The sequence below is a fragment of the Salvelinus sp. IW2-2015 genome, unplaced genomic scaffold, assembly GCF_002910315.2.
Source record: "Salvelinus sp. IW2-2015 unplaced genomic scaffold, ASM291031v2 Un_scaffold1073, whole genome shotgun sequence".
NCBI classification, from domain to species: Eukaryota; Metazoa; Chordata; class Actinopteri; order Salmoniformes; family Salmonidae; genus Salvelinus; species Salvelinus sp. IW2-2015.
The window spans coordinates 326,761-348,788 of record NW_019942716.1 but is presented as its reverse complement, the minus strand read 5'-3'; the positions used below and the strand labels follow the sequence as shown (position 1 = coordinate 348,788).

The 22,028-nt window shown below is 41.9% G+C and overlaps 2 protein-coding genes across 2 annotated transcripts in view; one reads left to right on the top strand and one right to left on the bottom strand.

Moving 5' to 3' along the window:
* Positions 1-3,670: 3,670 nt before the first annotated feature.
* Positions 3,671-7,452, top strand: mtnr1al (melatonin receptor type 1A like). Its single transcript, XM_024137032.1, has 2 exons — positions 3,671-3,902; positions 6,650-7,452. Exons 1-2 carry the CDS (start codon positions 3,671-3,673, stop codon positions 7,450-7,452), a joined length of 1,035 nt encoding a protein of 344 aa, XP_023992800.1.
* Positions 7,453-16,696: 9,244 nt separating this feature from the next.
* The window catches only part of LOC112069668 (proton-coupled amino acid transporter 1-like), a 118,114-nt gene continuing 112,782 nt past the window's right edge, over positions 16,697-22,028 (bottom strand). The window contains 1 exon segment of the mRNA XM_024137031.2: positions 16,697-17,219. Within this exon segment, the coding sequence (XP_023992799.2) occupies positions 16,945-17,219 (275 nt within the window). The 3' untranslated portion in view covers positions 16,697-16,944.

Below are 22,028 nucleotides of genomic sequence, written 5' to 3'. Positions count from 1 at the left end.
GGCTCTAGAGAGATATGGTGCGACGACTTTAATACACAAAGTAGTTTATGGGGAAGCACACGTACAGATACGTGCAGGTAGCCTAGTGGTTAGAGCGTTGGTCTAGTAACCGAAAGGTTGCAAGATCGGGTCCCCGAGCTGACAAGGTTAAAATATGTCGTTCTACCCCTGAACAAGGAAGTTAACCCACTGTTCCTAGGCTGTCATTGAAATTAAGAATTTGTTCTTAACTGACGTACCTAGTTAAATAAAGTTTAAAAAATACTAATGGTAACATTTTCCAAACCAGCACGAAAGTCAGAAATAGCAATAAAATAAATCACTTACCTTTGAAGATCTTCCTCTGTTTGCAATCTCAAAGGTCCCAGCTACATAACAAATGGTTGTTTTGTTCGATAAAGTCCTTCTTTATATCCCAAAAGTCAGTTTAGTTGGCGCGCTTGATTCAGTAATCCACCTGTTCCACTCATTCAAAATGCATACAACGGAATCCCAAAAGTTACCAATAAACTTCGTCCAAACAAGTCAAACAACATTTCTAATCAATACTCATAATATGTAAATAAACGATAGAATTTAAGACAGAGAATAGTATGTTCATTACCGGAGATAAATAACGAAGTGCGAGCCCTCATCCACGCACGCCACAAGACTACAGTCAAAATGAGAGCCACCTAGAAAAACTACAAATTCTAGCTAATTTTTCAAAAAACAAGCCTGAAACCCTTTCTAAAGACTGTTGACATCTAGTGGAAGCCCTAGGAACTGCAATCTGGGAGGATTTCCTTTTATTTTCCCATAGACAGCCATTTCAATGGGTGGTGACMTYAAAAAAAGAAAAATCAGGATCTATTCTCCTCGGGTTTTTGCCTGCCATATCAGTTCTGTTATACTCACAGACATTATTTTAACAGTTTTAGAAACTTCAGAGTGTTTYCTATCCAATACTACCAATTATATGCATATCCTAGCWTCTGGGCCTGAGTAACAGGCAGTTTACTTTGGGCACCTCAGTCACCCCCCATTCCTAAGAAGCTAAAGAAAGGTCGCTGGACCAAGATTCAAAGGTCAGATTAAGAAGGAAGAGGTGGTGTTTGCTTGATTGCGCTTTGGACATTGTACATTGAACTCGTCATTACATCTGCTTGGCAAGCATGTGAATGGTTTGTGTCTGGAGTAGGGCTCTCTTTTCTTTTCTTTCTCAGAAGTACTGAGTTAGGTAGTAGGATTTAGACATGTTGTAAACCGTTATTGACCACACTCCAGCACAGTAGGTGGCGGCATGCACCTTTAACGTTGGTTTACGGACCGCCATTATATCATACAAGAAGAAGACGGACGTTATGACCAAAACTATCCTATTTACACGTAGTACATTTTGACATTAGAATAAAGGTTTTTGACTCACTTCGATGCCACATAGGCCGTTTTCTAAATGAGAAGTTGTTTTTTATGGGGCCTTTACTCTTTAAGCAAGTAAGGAGTTTTTGTATGACGGCCAATGAGTGTCAAATTTTGTAAAAATAAAAGTGAATTGCTTTTTTGCTACATGAGCTTTGTTTGAACGAATAGAAGTTTTGTAATACTCAGGCTGTTGTTACGAGTGTACTGATATAAGTGTGACGCGCGCCTGACATCCTGGCAATTTTGAGAGAAAAAACACTTTATCTCGGAGTTGTCCCTGTTGGAATACGAGATGGTCTATGTATATTCATGAGGCTAGCATAACATCTCACTCTCCATTGAATACAGGTGGTTGATGTCAACACCCCTCATTGAATATTCWAAAAAGTATTCAAATAACAAGATGTATCCACCAATCCAAAGAGAGGAAGAGGTGGGAACTTGACAGCTCGCCGTTCCTCTCTGTGGACAACGAATCTCATTGTTAGGGCGGAGACACAAGCATCTCATCACTATATCCAGTATCTCTGGTGRAGCAGCGTTTCCCGAACTTGGTTCTTTACTTTAGATACTTAAGTATATTTTAAACCAAATACTTTTAAGACTTTTACTCAAGTAGAATTTGACTGGGTGACTTTTTCTTTTACTTGAGTCATTTTCTATGAATTACTTTTAGTCAACGTATGACAGTTGGGTACTTTTTCCAACACTGGATGTATACATGAAATATAAAATGATCTGGGCACTCAGTTTTTCTCCCCTTGTTCTGTGCTGGTACCAAAGTGCCCTATATAGGAGTCATCCTGGTCTAAAGTAGTGCTCTATGTAGGGAATAGAATGTGAAAAGACATGGACATTCTGGGATTCCCTAACTTGCTACCTCTTTTACATTGACTAACCCATGCATTTAAAATCATTTGGAAGGTGTACAGTATTAAAGAAACATGACTGCAGTAGCTCTTCATAGAGGGTCATAGAGGGTCATAGAGGGTCATAAGTTAGATGGAATCCGGGTGAACCATCCATGATCTGCATGTCTGACCATACAGCAGTGTGTTGATAATCAGAGTCAGTTAGTCAACCGAATAGAACTGATGACTAGTAGCTACTGCAAACACCGCATGTTTAAGGGGTGTGATTATAGGCAAGCTAACAGAGTCATTCAAACCAACTACACCAAAGTCATGCCGAGACTGGAAGAGAGGAGAGAGAGACAGTTACATTCATGCAAAATCAAAATCATAATTCATTTACTTTAGCTAAACTAGTGTTGTATACTAAATAATATGTGCRACCCTTAAAGTCATGTCATTAAAATGTAATAACAAAGGATTTTAGTGTCTACAATGATGACTCATAAGTAGCCTATTGAACACGTGATGCATTTATGACGCCTATTATCCAGCAAGAGGTATCTGAAAAGTTACCATAATATAATCTCTGAAAATACTCACTTTTATGACATTAAAAATATTGGACTGCAGCTTTTAAGTCTGTCATTAATCATGTTTTGAGCACACATAGTTGTTGTTTTTTCTTAGCGCGGGAGGGGTGCTATGGCAGGTGAATAGCCTTAACTTGCACCGTGTACGTACCTTGTGCTGAGGAGAGCCCAACATCAGCAGCAGCAGCATCTGAAAACCAAGGTGAGGAAAGCAGAGACTTTCTCACGCACAGGAGTGACAGGAGACAAGACAACACCGACGCTAAAGCGGAGATACGGAACGGGAGGCATAACTATTGCGCACCACCGGATTGATAGGGAGAAAGTGGGGATACTAACCGCTCGAGGTGGGAAGAAGGTGTGGAAAAGTTCGCTGTGCGCGCGCCATCAAGATAATTTGATGAATGAAGGATTAAAGACTCCAGATGAAGGAAGAGATTTATGAATATATTGTAGAGATTTACTGTTTCTATCAACATGGGGTTCTGTCACACAATTTTGCCAATGTGAGAGAATTCAATTACCTCTGCTTGCATTGACTATTTGCCTACCCATGAATAAGCTGTTGTTCCAAGTTTAATAATAAGAATTTGCTAAAATATCATATTTTTTTGGTTCTAATAATTTATTCTCATAAAATATAATGATAAATTACAATTAAATCTGCTATTATTCCATTTCAAATCAAAGTAGAAGAAGACAACATTCTTCTTTAAGAAGATTAGTTATCCCGAAAAATAACAAATTACTTTTGTGCATTCACCTCCTGGAAGGACATACAACTTAAACTCAATGCAAGTCGTCATTGAAAGGACAAGGACCATGCAGGACATATTGTCCCTGACGTTAAAAGATGAAGTGAGGACGGTTGAAGATACTGTGGCCCCTAGAAACTCTTCTTCACAAGGGGATGGCAGGGACACAGAGAGGCATCCTTACCCGTTGGTGGTCACTCTACTGGCAACAGTCCTGATCGTAACTATTGTGGTAGACATTCTGGGGAACCTGTTGGTCATCTTGTCTGTCTTCAGGAACAGGAAACTCAGGAAAGCAGGTAATAACCTATTGCAAGTAGCCACCCAGTCTGTTTTTTTCCCTGTGTTGTTAGTAGTACTATATTACTGAGGTATCTGTGTTGTTAGTAGTACTATATTACTGTGGTACGTGTTGTTAGTAGTACTACAGTACTGAGGTATGTGTTGTTAGTAGTACTACAGTACTGTGGTACGTGTTGTTACTAGTACTACATGGTACGTGTTGTTAGTAGTACTACAGTACTGTGGTACGTGTGTTAGTAGTACTACAGTACTGTGGTACGTGTTGTTAGTAGTACTACAGTACTGTGGTACGTGTTGTTAGTAGTACTACAGTACTGTGGTACGTGTTGTTAGTAGTACTGCAGTACTTATATGTGTCGTTGGACAATTTCATTTGCGATTGTGATATTATGTCATGCCTTCAGAAGTGCTCATCACCGTTTCTGATCAATTAACTTCATCCAGTTATATTTTCCTGATCATCATGTCCAACAGAGAGGATTGTAAAGTGAAGACAAATACAGTATATTCATATAAATAGAAGAATAGTTGATTTATATTTATATGGATACAGTATCCAGTGATTCAGTCAGTGGTGTTCATATCCTTTCTTCAACTGATTTGAAAAGCAGATAGTATTTTGTTCTGGTTTGGGCCACACGTTGTCAGACAGAAACACTGTTGTTAATACGTTTTGACCCTTTAACCAGTGCAGTTACTGCAGGCATAGAGGACATGGATCCTGGTTGTGCTGCTTCATAACTGAGATCATCAGCTGCAGGTCACCCATCACGACGTGTCACAACAGGCACAATTCAATTTACTTCCTGAAGTGAGCGATACCTATTGACTACTGATTTATTGAACCTTTATTTAACTAGGCAAGTCAGTGAAGAACAAATTCTTATTTACAATGACGGCCTACACCGGCCAAACCCGGGCGACACTGGGCCAATTGTGCTCCGCCCTATGGGACTCCCAATCACGGCCGGTTGTGATACAGCCTGGATTCGAACCAGAGTGTCTGTAGTGTCGCATCTAGCACTGAGATGCAGTGCCTTAGACCGCTGTTTAACTGTACAGCACATCTGTGAGTGAATGCGTCAATGTGTTGAGTTGGCTATTCAGTGTGAACTATGGCGAGGCAGACACATGATGATGCAGTACTTCTGTAAAAATCCTGCTCTTTCTTGCACCGGGGGACATGAATCCACCTACCAAGCTAAACCTCTATGCAGCCCTCAGCTCAAAGGGCATACCAGGCATCTGAGTACACTGTAGATGTCCACGTTGGGGTTAATTAACACAGTTTCCAATTCAGGGTATAGGATTTCAAAATTCAGGCTCCTATGTAGGTGTCACCTCAATGAAAGTTCTGTTTTCTGCAAGCATATCTTACGGCTCTAGAGAGACATTTTTAATTATCGAGACAATAAGGCTGTGTTCACACAGGCAGCCCAATGCTGTTCTTTAGCCACTAATTGGTCTTTTGACCAATCAGATCTTTCGAAAATAATTGGTCAAAAGATCATAATTGGGCTGCCTGTGTAAACGTAGCCTAAGATACAAACTACCTAGACACACTATCAATTGAAAATTTGTAGGGAGAGGGGGGCTATTTCAGGGAGTTCTACCCCCTTGTTTGATAACCTTATTACGTTACAAATAAATTCACCTCACTCTTTCCTCCTCTCCTTATCCTCATCTTCCTCCCCTCTCATCTTCCTCCCCTCTCCTTATCCTCATCTTCCTCCCATCTCCTTTCCCGCTTGGCCTTGTCACAGATAACTACTTGATTATTAGTAAAGTTCTGTCAAAGACAATGATGTAAAGATAATCGGGGCTTCGTCTCTCGAGGTAGATTCACTGGCAGCCTTCGCAGAGAGAGAGAGAGAGAGACAAAGAGAGAAAGAACAAGGAGAGAGGAGAAAGAGAGAGGAAAAAGAGAGAGAGGAGAAAGAGAGAGAGAGGAGAAATAGTGAATGTATGGATTTGTATGAATACCCACCCATCTATCAGGACACTGATATTACTATCTGACTGGAAGCAATGATTCAACTCATTAGACTCCGGTTCAAGTCAGATCGTGTGTCTGACTCCAGGGGCTATTCAACTCACAACGTGTAAATGTCATGTTTATGTATTATGTTATTGCACATGTGGATGGGATGCTGTGAATTAAATCAATGAATGAAATAATCTAGCATGCAAGCACTAGCTGATGCTGAAATCCTGGGGGTCTTCATTAACTATTTACAATTATTATCATGTAGTTTTAACACACAAGTCAGTATGAGAATTAACAAGGATCCTCAAATCCCCTGGTCTTTCGCTATGTACTGTACATACTAATGGGAGTTTTATGAGAGTTTGGCAAGACAGGAATGATAACAGGGTCTTAAGGATATACCCTTAGAAAAAGGGACTATAGTTCATTTGGAGCAACCAGTACATATTAGATAGRGTAGGATTATTTTCCAATAATGATTTGATTTATAACGTTTTGGTGATATTGAATGGTTTTACAAAGAGGATGGGAGACCTCGAACTTCTACTAATGAACGGTCACAGAACAGAGCAAAACGGACTATTTAATCTGAGGTAGGAAATGCCTGTGTGGTGAGTTTGGCTCTGACAGACCTTGTGGGTGGAAATGTATCAATATTTTATTGTATTTATTCAGTTTTTAGATTATAAATGAATGAATTTACAAAATAAAAAATGGCAGCCCTTGTTTACTGTCCTAACACTCTCTGCCCTACAGGAAATGCCTTTGTGGTGAGTTTGGCTCTGGCCGACCTGGTGGTGGCGATCTACCCTTACCCTCTGGTTCTGACAGCCATCTTTCACAACGACTGGATCGCCGGGTACATCCACTGCCAGATCAGCGGCTTCCTGATGGGCCTGAGCGTCATCGGCTCCATCTTCAACATCACCRGCATCGCCATCAACCGCTACTGTTACATCTGTCACAATCTGAAGTACGACAAGCTCTTCTCCAACCAGAACACCATGTGTTACGTCATCCTGGTGTGGGCGCTGACTGTGCTGGCCATCGTGCCCAACTGGTTTGTGGAGTCTCTGCAGTACGACCCGAGGGTCTACTCGTGTACCTTCGCCCAGTCGGTTAGTTCCTTGTACACCATCACCGTGGTCGTGGTTCACTTCATCCTCCCCATCAGTATCGTCACATACTGCTACCTGAGGATCTGGATCCTGGTCTTACAGGTGAGGAGACGGGTGAAACCGGACACGAGGCCCAAGATCAAACCACACGACTTCCGTATCTTCCTGACTATGTTTGTGGTGTTTGTGTTGTTCGCTGTCTGCTGGGCTCCGCTGAACTTCATCGGGCTGGCGGTGGCTATCAACCCCAGACTGGGTGTGAATATCCCTGAGTGGCTCTTCACAGTCAGCTACTTCATGGCCTATTTCAACAGCTGCCTCAACGCAGTCATCTACGGAGTGCTCAACCAAAACTTCAGGAAGGAGTACAAAAGGATAGTTCTAATCATTTTCAAGTTCCACTGCAGAGGGTTCGCTAGGGCTTCGGAACAGCACTGCTGAGGGTTCCAGAGGGTTCTGGAACAGAACTGCTTAGGGTTCCAGAGGGTTCTGGAACAGAACTGCTTAGGGTTCCAGAGGGTTCTGCGAACAGAACTGCTTTAGGGTCCGTAGGGTTCTGGAACAGACTGCTGAGGGTTCCAAGAGGTTCTGGAACAGCACTGCTGAGGGTCCAGAGGGTTCTGGAACAGAACTGCTTAGGGTTCCAGAGGGTTCTGGAACAGAACTGCTTTAGGGTTCCGTAGGGTTCTGGAACAGCACTGCTGAGGGTGCTTGGAGGGTTCTGGAACAGAACTGCTTAGGGTTCCGTAGGGTCTGGAACAGCACTGCTTGAGGGTTCTGTAGGGTTCTGGAACAGCACTGCTTAGGGTTCCAGAGGGTTCTGGAACAGCACATGTTGAGGGTTGCCATTGGGTTCTGGAACAGCACTAAACTGAGGGTTCCTGTAGGGTTCTGGAACAGAACTGCTTAGGGTTCCAGAGGGTTCTGGAACAGAACTGCTTGAGGTTTCCGTAGGGTTCTGGAACAGCACTGCTGAGGGTTCTGGAGGGTTCTGGAACAGCACTGCTGAGGTTCCAGAGGGTTCTGGAACAGAACTGCTTAGGGGTTCCGTAGGGTTCTGGAACAGCACTGCTGAGGGTTCTGGGGTTCTGGAACAGAACTGCTTAGGGTTCCGTAGGGTTCTGGAACAGCACTGCTGAGGGTTCTGTAGGGTTCTGGAACAGCACTGCTTAGGGTTCCAGAGGGTTCTGGAACATCACTGCTGAGGGTTCCGTAGGGTTCTGGAACAGCACTGTTGAGGGGTTCCATTGGGTTCTGGAACAGAACTGCTTAGGGTTCCGTAGGGTTCTGGAACAGCACTGCTGAGGGTTCTGTAGGGTTCCGGAACAGCACTGCTGAGGGTTCTGGAAGGTTCCGTAGGATTCTGGAACAGCACTGTTGAGGGTTCCAGAGGGTTCTGGGACAGGTAAGACTGAGACTAAAACACTGTGTCATGATGGGGGATGAGTCAAATGATGATGTCCTGGTCAAAGTCAGAGCTGTTGGTGATGTCACAATTATCTGTCAGCTGCAAGCTTTGACTTACAAATTCTGAAACTTTGGTTTTGATCTCACACCTTTTCCATGAGTTGTCTGTCTTGCATTTTCCCTGGAGGCGTTTTAGTATGGATCTGAGTGTAATGACAAGTAGAATGCCAATCTGTTGAAGTACATTGTTTGGTCATGATGGAAATCAACATCGTTACACGTTACAAATGTTTTTTACTGCACAACTCAATTCAAATACATATTCAGATTTATTTCATAAGCAATAGACTGCACTTCCATTAAATACCCCAATCCTACCTATCCCTGTAAACAATGTCCAATTCAAACTCCACACATTTGCTTCATAGAAACAAAGAATGAGGAACAGAAAACAAGAATTAATTAATTAATTACAAATCGGAAGTTTACATACGCTTATGTTGAAGTCATTAAAACTCGTTTTTCAACCACTCCACACATTTCTTGTTAACAAACTATAGTTTTGGCAAGTCGGTTAGGACATCTACTTTGTGCATGACACAAGTAATTTGTCCAACAATTGTTTACAGACAGATTATTTCACTTATATTTCACTGTATCACAATTCCAGTGGGTCAGAAGTTTACATACACTAATTTGACTGTGCCTTTAAACAGCTTTGAAAATTCCAGAAAATGTCATGGCTTTAGAAGCTTCTGATAGACTAATTGACATGATTTGAGTCAATTGGAGGTGTACCTGTAGATGTATTTCAAGGCCTACCTTCAAACTCAGTGCTTCTTTGCTTGACATCATGGGAAAATCAAAAGAAATCAGCCAAGACCTCAGAAAAAGAATTGTAGACCTCTGGTTCATCCTTGGGAGCAATTTCTAAACGCCTGAAGGTACCATGTTCATCTGTACAAACAATAGTAAGTAAGTATAAACACCATGGGACCACTCAGCCGTCATACCGCTCAGGAAGGAGACGCGTTCTGTCTCCTAGAGATTAATGTACCTTGGCGCGAAAAGTGCAAATCAATCCCAGAACAACAGCAAAGGACCTTGTGAAGATGCTGGAGGAAACAGGTACAAAAGTATCTATATCCACAGTAAAACAAGTCTTATATCGACATAACCTGAAAGGCCGCTCAGCAAGGAAGGAGCCACTGCTCCAAAACCGCCATAACATTTTTTGCAACTGCACATGGGGACAAAGATCATACTTTTTGGAGAAATGTCCTCTGGTCTGATGAAACAAAAATTAGAACTGTTTGACCATAATGACCATCATTATGTTTGGAGGAAAAAGGGGGAGGCTTGCAAGCCGAAAAACACCATTCCAACCGTGAAGCACGGGGGTGTCAGAATCATGTTGTGGGGGTGCTTTGCTGCAGGAGGGACTGGTGCACTTTCACAAAATATATGGCATCATGAGGAAGGAAAATTATGTGGATATATTGAAGCAACATCTCAAGACATCAGTCAGGAAGTTAAAGCTTGTGCACAAATGGGTCTTTCAAATGGACAATGACCCCAAGCATACTTCAAAGTTGTAGCAAAAGGGCTAAGGACAACAAAGTCAATGTATTGGAGTGGCCATCACAAAGCCCTGACCTCAATCCCATAGAAAATTTGTGGCAGAACTGAAAAAGCATATGCGAGCAAGGAGGCCTACAAACCTGACTCAGTTACACCGCTCTGTTAGGAGGAATGGGCCAAAATTCACCTAACTTATTGTGGAAGTTGTGGAAGGCTACCCGAAACGTTTGATCCAAGTTAAACAATTTAAAGGCAATGCTACCAAATACTAATTGAGTGCATGTAAACTTCTGACCCACTGGGAATGTGATGACAGAAATAAAAGCTGAAAATAAATAATTCTCTCTACTATTATTCTGACATTTCACATTCTCTAAATAAAGTGGTGATCCTAACTGACTAAAATATGGATTTTTTTCTAGTATTAAATGTCAGGAAATTTTGAAAAACTGAGTTTAAATGTATTTGGCTAAGGTGTATGTAACTTCCGACTTCAACTGTATTTGATGCGTCACAATACTTCATTATAAGGTCCAATGGGATCTCACTGGTAACGTGGGATGGGAATATCAATTGGCCAATTAGCTGCACTACCCAATCCTAGGTCCAATAAATTTGATTTACTTATTTAATTCAAATAATAAAATATAAGGAAACAATTAAGGGAATGTTTCGTTTTTTCATAGTTATTAAAATAGCCAATGAAGAAATGTGTAAGGATCGACGCTGGAGACGAGAAGCAAGTACAGGGAGTGAACATTTAATGAAACAACGGACATGAAACAGAACAGGAACAGCGTCTGGCAGGGGAAAAATAACGACATCAATGCTGACACAGGGAACAAACTAAGAGCCGACAGAAATAGAGGGGTAATAACAACGTAATGGAGTCCATGTGATAATGGATATTTATAATGGATATTTGACTCTGTCCATTAAACGGCATGTAAGGTGCACATGTTAGAACGGTGTTTTCCCACAAATTGCATTTTGAAACATTCTCGCACAGGCCTACCGCTGTGTGTACATTGCTGCGCATAAAATGTACGAAATAATACTTGATAACATTTTAAGCTAAACCTGATTTGTTCCATCAGCTTTATTCATTAATAGAGCGTATCCCTCCACGACACTACTTTGATACGCATTGTGGGGATTAAGAAGTGAGTATAAGAAATGAATGAATGTTTACATCTATTGTTTACGTTCAGGCGTACGTATTTGTTTACATATAATGGTTTTGTTACGTGTCACGTGATATGTCTACCTGTGAGTTATTTGAATGTCCTGGGTAGCTTGGTGAAAATATGATTATTATGAGAATGTACCAGTTTTTTGTCATTATGCTTTTTTTTGCAAATTATCATAAAATCATAAAGATGAAGAATGGTATTTATGACTTTAATAAGTTTGATGAGAACATTTTGTGTCTAAGATAATTCAAATCAGTTTTTAAAGATGTCTTGTGAATGTGCTGTTTTTTTCTTCTCTAGCTTTATATGTATTCGGAAAGTATTCAGACCCTTCGACTTTTTCCACATTTTGTTACGTTACAGCTTTATAAAATGTATAAATATTTTTTTTTCTCATCAATCTACACACAGTACCCCCCTAAAGCAAATTTATTAAAAATTAAAACAGAAATACTTTATTTACATAAGTATTCAGACCCTCGGCTATGAGACCCAAAATTGAGCCGCAGCCGTCTGGTGTTCAACCTTCCCAATTTTCTCTCACGTCACCCCGCTCCTCCGCTCTCTCCACTGGCTTCCAGTTGAAGCTCGCATCCGCTACAAGACCATGGTGCTTGCCTACGGAGCTGTGAGGGGAACGGCACCTCAGTACCTTCAGGCTCTGATCAGGCCCTACACCCAAACAAGGGCACTGCGTTCATCCACCTCTGGCCTGCTCGCCTCCCTACCACTGAGGAAGTATAGTTCCCGTCAGCCCAGTCAAACTGTTCACTGCTCTGGCCCCCAATGGTGGAACAAACTCCCTCACGACGCCAGGACAGCGGAGTCAATCACCACCTTCCGGAGACACCTGAAACCCCACCTCTTAAAGGAATACCTAGGATAGGATAAAGTAATCCTTCTGACCCCCCCCCCCTTAAAAGATTTAGATGCACTATTGTAAAGTGGCTGTTCCAACTGGATGTCATAAGGTGAATGCACCAATTTGTAAGTCGCTCTGGATAAGAGCGTCTGCTAAATGACTTAAATGTAAATGTAAATGTTGAGCTCAGGTGCATCCTGGTTCCATTGATCATCCTTGAGATGTTTCTACAACTTGATTGGAGTCCCCCTGTGGTAAATTCAATTGATTGGACATGATTTGGAAAGGCACACACCTGTCTATATAAGGTCCCACAGTTGATGGTGCACGTTAGATCAAAAACCAAGCCATGAGGTCGAAGGAGTGGTCAGTAGAGCTCCGAGACAGATCTGGGGATGGTACCAAAAATGGTCTGCAGCACTGAAGGTCCCAAAGATTGCCTCTATCATTCTTAAATGGAAGAAGTTTGGAATCACCAAGACTCTTCCTAGAGCAGGCCGCCCGGCCAAACTGATCAATCAGTGGAGAAGAGCCTCGGTCAGGGAGATGACCAAGAACACGATGGTCACTCTAACAGAGCTCCAGAGTTCCTCTGTGGAGATGGGAGAACCTTCCAGAAGGTCAGCCATCTCTGCAGCACTCCACCAATCAGGCCTTTATGGTAGAGTGGCCAGACAGAAGCCACTCTTCAGTAAAAAGGCACATGACAGCCCAATTGGAGTTTGCAAAAGGCAACTAAAGACTCTCAGACCATGAGAAACAAGATTCTCTGGTCTGATGAAACTAAGATTGAACTCTTTGGCGTGAATGTGAAGCATCACATCACGTCTGGAGGAAACCTGGCACCATCCCTACGGTGAAGCTTGGTGGTGGCAGCAGCATGCTGTGGGGATGTTTTTTAGTGGCAGGGACTGGGAGACTAGTCAGGGTCAAGAGAAAGATGAACAGAGCAAAGTACAGAGAGATCCTTGATGAAAACCTGATCCAGAGTGCTCAGGACCTCAGACTGGGGAGAAGGTTTACCTTCCAACAGGACAACGACCGTAAGCACATGGCCAAGACAACGCAGGAGTGACTTCGGGACAAGGCTCAGAATGTCCTTGAGTGGCCCAGCCAGAGCTCGGACTGTACAGCGAAGCTCCCCATCCAGCCTGACAGAGCTTGAGAGGATCTGCAGAGAAGAATGGGAGAAACTCCCCTAATACAGGTGTGCCAAACTTGTAGCATCATACCCAAGAAGACTCGAGGCTGTAATCACTGCCAAAGGTGTGTCAACAAAGTACTTAGAAAAGGGTTTGAATACTTATAAAAATGTGATATTTTTTTTATTTTTTTAAAAACTGTTTTTGCTGTGTCATTATGGGGTATTGTGTGTAGATTGATGAGGGGAAAAAACGATGTAATCAATTTTAGAATATCTATGATGCATTGTGGGTAAATGGTGACTGACGCACTGATCTACAAATAATAGGCTGTGTTCGAGACCATCAAATCCATGATGCATTGTGGGTAAATTGTGACTGACTGATTTACAAATCATATAGTTATTTAAAGTGATTTGTAGATCAGTCAGTCTCGACTTGCCTTTCAAGTCAGCTGCAATGTCCAACGTGCCCATAATGACTAGTTATTTATAATTTTTACTTCCTGCTTGAACGGCTAATAGATACACATTTAATAACAGGATAATTAAACATTAGTCACCCCAAAGCCCTCTCTCTATGTCACTCATCAGTTCAGTCAAAACAGGATTATTAAACATTAGTCACCCCATAGCCCTGCATACTTAGAAGTCCCAGCAACTTAAGTTGAGAGCATTTTAAATATTGAGGAAATATGCACATCTTATCTATATTTCACACTACAGGAGTTTCTATTTTGCTGAAATGACATTCAGTGACTCAAATGAACAACATTGCACTGGCTTAACATACATCTGTGAAAACCCCAAGACAAGCTGTAATGATAGTTGAGATATTCAGAATATGCAAATATTTATTTCCATTAAAGACATGCTCCGGTACTTTGGCGAATAGAAAGTATTTTGGGCTGGATGTGTTCATGCATATTTCATACATACATAATCTATGAGCAGAATCACTGTTTCACCTCAATTAGCCACAAAATCCTTGCGTGACAGCAACTTTTCTAGAAGCTGTGCGGTGCCATTTTCCCTATATTTATCCCCTAGCAATTTTAAGTTTCAGCCCCTCGCCATTTGAGTGACAGCTAGGAAGACACAAACAGTAGATTGAGGGAGAGAGAGCAATGACGTGGTGCACATATGACGTAGTAGGCCATTTTTGGGGACCACTTTTGGCTCGTGGGCCACTACTTTCAGAACTATTGGCTAAAAAGTATGCAAAAGTAGCGGCGAGTATCTTTAATTGAGTTCTTTGATGGTTAAACTCCGAGTCATCCCCTTGTAGATAATTGCTAGAGAGARACTAGTGAACGAGACGCCCTCTGCATCCTAAATGGCACCCTATTCCCTATATAGTGCACTACTTTTAACCAGGGCACATTGGACTCTGGTTAGAAAGTAGTGCACTATGAAGGAACTAGGGTGCCTTTTGGGACGCAAGCTATATGATGAGTACAATGTTTAAGGGATGTAAACATCTGAATTCCCGTCAACACCACAAGCATCAAAACAAATCAAATACAAATAAATGCATAATTTCCAGAAGTGTGAACTTTTTCATTAATGCTGTAATTAAATAAAAACAATATATATACATATTATTTTTTACATGTTCATGATCACGACAAAAAGACCCCTTATTAAATGCTCAGCAGTATTTTCTCGTGGACAATTGAGAATACTAGATTTTTATTTACAATAAAGTCCAAACTCAACAATAGTTCAAAACTTGCCATTATTCAAAGCTAGTTGAAAAAAGTGGCAATCAGTTAAGTTCTCCCAATGCCATGTGGTATCACCATGACTTCCAACCCACTCTAAACTGGGCCCATTCAGTCCAACCCACTCTAAGCTGGGCCCATTCAGTCCAACCCAGTCTAAACTGGGCCCATTCAGGCCAACCCACTCTAAACTGGGCCCATTCAGGCCAACCCAGTCTAAACTGGGCTCATTCAGTCCAACCCAGTCTAAACTGGGCCCATTCAGTCCAACCCAGTCTAAACTGGGCCCATTCAGTCCAACCCAGTCTAAACTGGGCCCATTCAGTCCAACCCACTCTAAACAACCGAGACAAGTGATAAAACAAATGCTGCCTAAATAAAATAATAGAGCATGATGAATACATCCAGTGCCCAACTTGAGACAAATGTAATAAATGAAAGCACCAACATAAATGACCTCAACTGAGGAATAACACATGGTATTAGCTCCACAATATACACATTATTTTGTCATATTTCTTTACAGTCCCTCAAGTTAATCAGTATTACAGTAGGTGATCTGGACAGCTTGACTTGAAACATGTAAATGATGCTGTTCCTTTTCAAAACAAAAAGTTACCTTTCAACTATTACATCTTTTTGTCTCTCAATTTGAAGTCAGGAAACTATATCAAATTTGTAGTCACTAAACTGTATTCAATTTGCAGTCAGGAAACTGTATTCAATTTGTAGTCAGGAAACTATTTACTTTGTAGTCAGGAAACTGTTTTCAATTTGTAGTCAGGAAACTGAATTTAATTTGTAGTCAGGAAACGGAATTTAATTTGTAGTCAGGAAACTGTATTTAATTTGTAGTCAGGTAACTGTATTTAATTTGTAGTCAGGTAACTGTATTTAATTTGTAGTCAGGTAACTGTATTTAATTTGTAGTCAGGAAACGGAATTTAATTTGTAGTCAGGTAACTGTATTTAATTTGTAGTCAGGAAACGGAATTTAATTTGTAGTCAGGAAACTGTATTTAATTTGTAGTCAGGTAACTGTATTTAATTTGTAGTCAGGAAACTGTATTCAATGTCAATGTCATAGCTACATTTGCAGCAGCAATGATGATGGTGATCGTCAGACTACAGGTTGTAGTGTTCTGATAGTCATATTAAACACCGTCAGTCATTTACCATTCTATTGGAAATAGTCTAGTTGAAACATACAGCTTCCCCTTCACAAGGCCTATAGAATTATGATATGATTCAAAATGGAACTTAACTGTTATTTAAATGCTATTTTATCACTTGAACAACTTCCAGAATGTATTTCAACAGTATTAGTATTTCTATTAGTACCTTGTTTAAACAATATTAAATGTTACGAGAATGTGATTGCTCAATATTCAATGATTTGGTTAAATTATTAACATAAAATAATAAAACATGTAAGATAGGTGCTCTTGCGGGCATGGAAGAGTTAAAAATATAAAAGTACGTCATAAAAATAAGAAGTTAAAAACATCGAAGCTCATAAGGCACAGAGAGAATGAAGCTCGTGTCATAGGGCGGAAACCATTGGCCCAGCGTCGTCCGGGTTTGGCCGGGGTAGGCCGTCATTGCAAATAAGAATATTTTCTTAACTGACTTGCCTAGTTAAATAAAGGTTAAATAAAAAATAAAGAATGTGTTATCTTCTTGGCTATACGGTTACTGTAAAAATTAGTTTGGTTTACACTTATATTCCTTTAAATAATTGTTCCACAGCGACCAATAACTACAACAGTAAACAGACTCACAATATCAATAAATGTTTAATCAATGGAATAGAGCAAGTGAGAGAAAAAAAACATGTCTGAAGCCAGGGTGAAGACATCTTTTAACTGTGATTGTTTGACAGCAGTGGAGGCTGGTGTCACTAAATCGAAGGAAGGTACCATCCATACTAAAATGAGCCTGTCTTCAGATTTCTCCACCCGCCAGCCTCCACTGTTTGCCAGACCAACCACTGTCAAGATATCCTCCTCTTCCTCACTAGATCTCTCATTGGACCTGGAAGAAGGTCACATCCAGATTGTCATGTCTGCCGTTGCGTTTGATGATCTCTGTGATGGATATATAGGTGCCGGTGATGAAGCCGATGAAGCCGATGACAGAGATCAGGGTGTTCTTGACGATGACCCAGGGAGACAGACCTTCGTTGTGGTAGGTGAGGATCTGGAGGAGTGGAGGGAAGATGAGAGCCAGGAAACTGCTGCTGACGGACCCCACTAAAGAGATGACCAGGTCCAGCTGGGGGATCAATATGGCCAGGACACCTGGGGAGACAGAGAAAGAACCATGACATCCCCTGGGGGGGGGGGTCTCTCATCTCATCCCCGACCCCATCCCCTGGGGGGGGTCAGGGGTCGGGGATGAGATGAGATGAGAGACAAATGGACACACAGAGTCAACTCTTTCTCTTACCTGGGGAGGTAGGAAGGTGTGACGGGGAATGAAATGAACGGCGGTAGCATAAAAACAAGTACATTGAAAAACAACAACTACCAAAGAAGCATAATTGTTATTGACTGTGTTTTTCATGTCTTTGGGGCTGGTCGGTGACCTTCCGGTGCTAGGAGACAACTGGGGATCACCCATCTTCATCTGTTGCTAAGGAGATTGATGTGATGTGATGTGAAAAGGAACCGGGGAGGGGCAGCTGTTGCAGCCCAAATAAGTTGAGTTGCCGTGCCAATGTCACGCTGTTCCACTACCCAGCTCCTCTCTGATCCCCTCACAAACCAACCACCTAACGAGACGCTCGGAGAGAGCGAAATAAATCAGTTCCCGTAAAGGCCCGGTGAACACTTTCCTAATATTGAGTTACACCCCCTTGCCCTCAGAACAGCCTCAATTCCTCAGGGCATGGACTCCACAAGGTTTTGAAAGCGTTCCACAGGGATGCTGGCCCATGTTGACTCCAATGCTTCCCACAGTTGTGTTAAGTTGGCTGGATGCCCATTGGGTAGTGGACCATTCTTGATACATACAGGAAACTGTTGACCGTGAAAAACCCAGCAGCGTTGCAGTTCTTGACACAAACTAGTGCGCCTGGCACCTACTACCATACTCCGATCAAAGGCACTTAAATCTTTTGCCCATTCACTCTCTGAATGGCAGACGTTCACAATCCATGTCTCAGTTGACTCAAGGCTTAAAAAATCCTTATTTAAAACCAGTCCTCTCCTTAAATCTACACTGATTGAAATGGATTTAACAAGTGACATCAATAAGGGATCATAGCTTTCACCTGGTCMGTCTGTCATGGAAAGAGCAGCTGTTCCTGATGTTTTATACACTCAGTATATTTTCAACATTATGAGGTTGGAATAATACTGTGCAATTGTGAAAATTATGATAATGCCCTTTTAGGTGTAAGAGCTGATTGAAAATAATGTCTGAAATTTCAGCCTGTTTCGGTGGGATGGAGTTTTGGCCATCCATGGTGACATCACCAGTCGGTAAATTAATTAATAGAAAACAAGGAAGAGTTCCAAACCTCTCTGCTAATAACAGATCATTTTGCAAAGCTGTCATCAAGGCAAAGGGTGGCTACTTTGAAGAATCTAAAATATATTTAGATTTGTTTAACACTTTTTTGGTTACTACATGATTCCATATGTGTTATTTCATAGTTTTGATATCTTCCCTATTATTCTACAATGTAGAAAAAAGTACAAATAAAAGAAAAACCCTTGAATGAGTCAGTGTGTCCAAACATTTGACTGGTACTGTATATATATGTACAGGTTCTGTTGTGTGGAATCTGTGACAAGGATAATATGACAAAACAGGGACACAACCTTCATGTTCACTGTTGCGGCAGGTGGCCTCGTGGTTAGAGGCAGGTGGCCTCGTGGTTAGAGGCAGGTGGCCTCGTGGTTAGAGGGGCAGGTTGGCCTCGTGGTTAGAGGCAGGTAGCCTCGTGTTAGAGGCAGGTGGCTCGTGGTTAGAGGCAGGTGCCTCGTGGTTAGAGGCAGGTGGGCCTCGTGGTTAGAGGCAGGTGGGGCCGCTGTGGTTAGAGGCGTTGGACTAGTAACCGAAAGGTTGCAAGATCGAATCCCTGAGCCACAAGGTAAAAATTGTCCTTCTGCCCCTGAACAAGGCAGTTAACCCCCACTGTTCCTAGGCCGTCATTGAAAATAAGAATTTGTTCTTAACTGACTTGCCTAGTTAAATAAAAAAAGTTCTGCAGGGTGGTCCAATTATTGCTCCTTTAAATCATACTGAACAAAAATATAAAACACAACCATTTCAAAGATTTTACTGAGTTACAGTTCATATGAGGAAATCAGTGAATTGAATAAATTCATTAGGCCGAATCTATGGATTTCACATGACTGGGAACACAGATACAGTATGCATGTGTTGGTCAAGTTGATAAAAAATGTAATAAAATCAAATTGTATTTGTCACATGCGTCAATACAAAAGGTGTAGACCTCACCGTGAAATGCTTATTTACAGTCCTTAACCAACAACGCAGTTCAAGAAATAGAGTTAAGAAAATATTTACTAAATAAACTAAAGTCAAATTAAAATTAAAAGTAACAATAAATATAACAATAACGATGTGCGGGGGTGCAGGTTAGTCGAGGTAATTTGTACATGTAGGTGGTTGGGGGGGGGGGGGGGGGGGGGGGGGGGGGGTCAATGTAAATAGTCCTGGGTGGCCATTTGAGCAGGCTTATGGTTTGGGGGTAGAAGCTGTTAAGGAGCCTGTTGGACCTAGTCTTGGCACTCCTGTACTACTTGCCGTGCGGTAGCAGAGAGAACAGTCTATGACAATTTTTTGGGCCTTCCTCTTGATACCCCCTAGTATATAGGTCCTGGATAGCTGGAATGGCCCAGTGATGTACTGGGCCATTCGCACTACCCTCTGTAGCGCCTTACAGTCAGATGCCGAGCAGTTGCCATACCAGGTGGTGATGCAACCGGTCAGGATGCTCTCGAGGAGGCCCATCAAGAAGTCCAGGATCCAGTTTCAGAGGGAGGTGTTTAGACTCAGGGTCCTTAGCTTAGTGATGAGCTTTGAGGGTACTATGGTGTTGAACGCTGAGCTGTAGTCAAGGAACAGCATTCTCACATAGGTGTTCCTTTTGTTCAGGTGGGAAAGGGCAGTGTGGAGTGCGACGGAGATTGCATCATCTATGGATCTGTTGGGGCAGTACGTGAATTGGAGTGGGTCTAGGGTTTCCGGGATGATGGTGTTGATGTGAGTCATGACCAGCCTTTCAAAGCACTTCCTGGCTACCAACGTGAGTTTTTTTCCCATGGTTGCACATATGACATGCTGGTAGAAATTAGGTCAAACGGATTTAAGTTTGCCTGCATTAAAGTCCCCGGCCACTAGGAGAGCCGCTTCTGGATGAGCATTTTCTTGTTTGCTTATGGCCTTATACAGCTGGTTGAGTGTGGTCTTAGTGCCAACATCGGTATGTGGTGGTAAATAGACGGCTACGAATAATATAGATGAGAACTCTTGGTAGATAGAGTACCTCATGATAAGCTGTAGACCACACTACCTCAGGCGTGCAATACATCGAGACGTCTTTAATATTAGACATCGCGCACCAGCTGTTAATGACAAATAGACACATCCCAACCCCTTGTCTTACCAGACGTAGCTGTCCTGTCCTGCCGATGCACGGAAAACACAGCCAGCTCTATATTATTCGTGTCGTCGTTCAGCCACGACTCAGTGAAACAAGATATTTCAAAAATGTATTTCCTGTTGGTAGGTTAATCTCGAACGGAGATCATCTAGTTTATTTTCCAGCGATTGCACATTGGCCAATAGAACGGATGGTGGAGGCGGGTTACCCACCAAAAGGCACCCCTATTTCCGTCTTTTCTTCATGCTAATGATGGGGATTTGGGCTTGGTCTCGGGGAAGCAGTATATCCTTCGCGTTGGACTGGCGCCATTACATTTAAATTATTTTATTTTCAATKTCCGTAGTTTATGCCTGCCCATACCATAATCCCACCATGGGGCACTCTGTTCACAACGTTGACATCAGCAAACCGCTCACCCACACCACACCATACACGTGGTCTGCGGTTGTGAGGCCGGTTGGATGTACTGCCAAATTCTCTAAACAACGGAGACGGCTTATGGTAGAGAAATTAACATGAAATTCTCTGGCAACAGCTCTGGTGGACATTCCTGCAGTCAGCATGCCAATTACACGATCCCTCAAAACTTGAGACATCTGTGGCATTGTGTTGTGTGACAAAACTGCATATTTTAGTGGCCTTTTATTATCCCCAGCACAAGGTGCACCTGTGTAATGCTCATGCTTTTTAATCAACCTATTGATAAGTTTCACTGGTCAGGTGGATAGATTATCTTGGTAAAGGAGAAATTCTCACCAACAGGGACGTAAACACATTTGTGCCCAAAATTTGAGAGAAATACATTTTTAGTGCGTTTGGCAAACTTCTGGGATCTTTTATTTCATCTCATGAGACATGGGACCAACACTTTACATGTTGTGTTTATATTTTTGTTCAGTGTATATCTATCTCTCAAAGGGAGGGATAAATAAATAAATTAAATGTTCGCTGCTCAGTGTTCATGTACATTTATTGTGAAACCATGATTGAAATAATTGCATGTATACATTTTGGGTACTATGGGTATAATAGAGTCAGGCAGAAGCAGCAAGTTTGTGAATGAGGTTCAAAGACAGGCTCATTTGCTATTTTTATTTTGTGTTTCTTTATTCTCAACACAAGGCTCGTCAGGTTTATTCACAACACAGAGAAATCCCTTTTCTACAGTTACCTTACTCGCTACAGCTTAACTTTCAATCTAACATGGTCTGAGAGAGTGAGAGAAGAGCTACCATGGCTGAGAGAGAAAGAGGAGAAAAGCTACCATGGCTGAGAGAGAAAGAGGAGAAGAGCTACCATGGCTGAGAGAGACAGAGGAGAAGAGCTACCATGGCTGAGAGAGACAGAGGAGAAGAGCTACCATGGCTGAGAGAGTAAGAGGAGAAGAGCTACCATGGCTGAGAGAGACAGAGGAGAAGAGCTACCATGGCTGAGAGAATAAGAGGAGAAGAGCTACCATGGCTGAGAG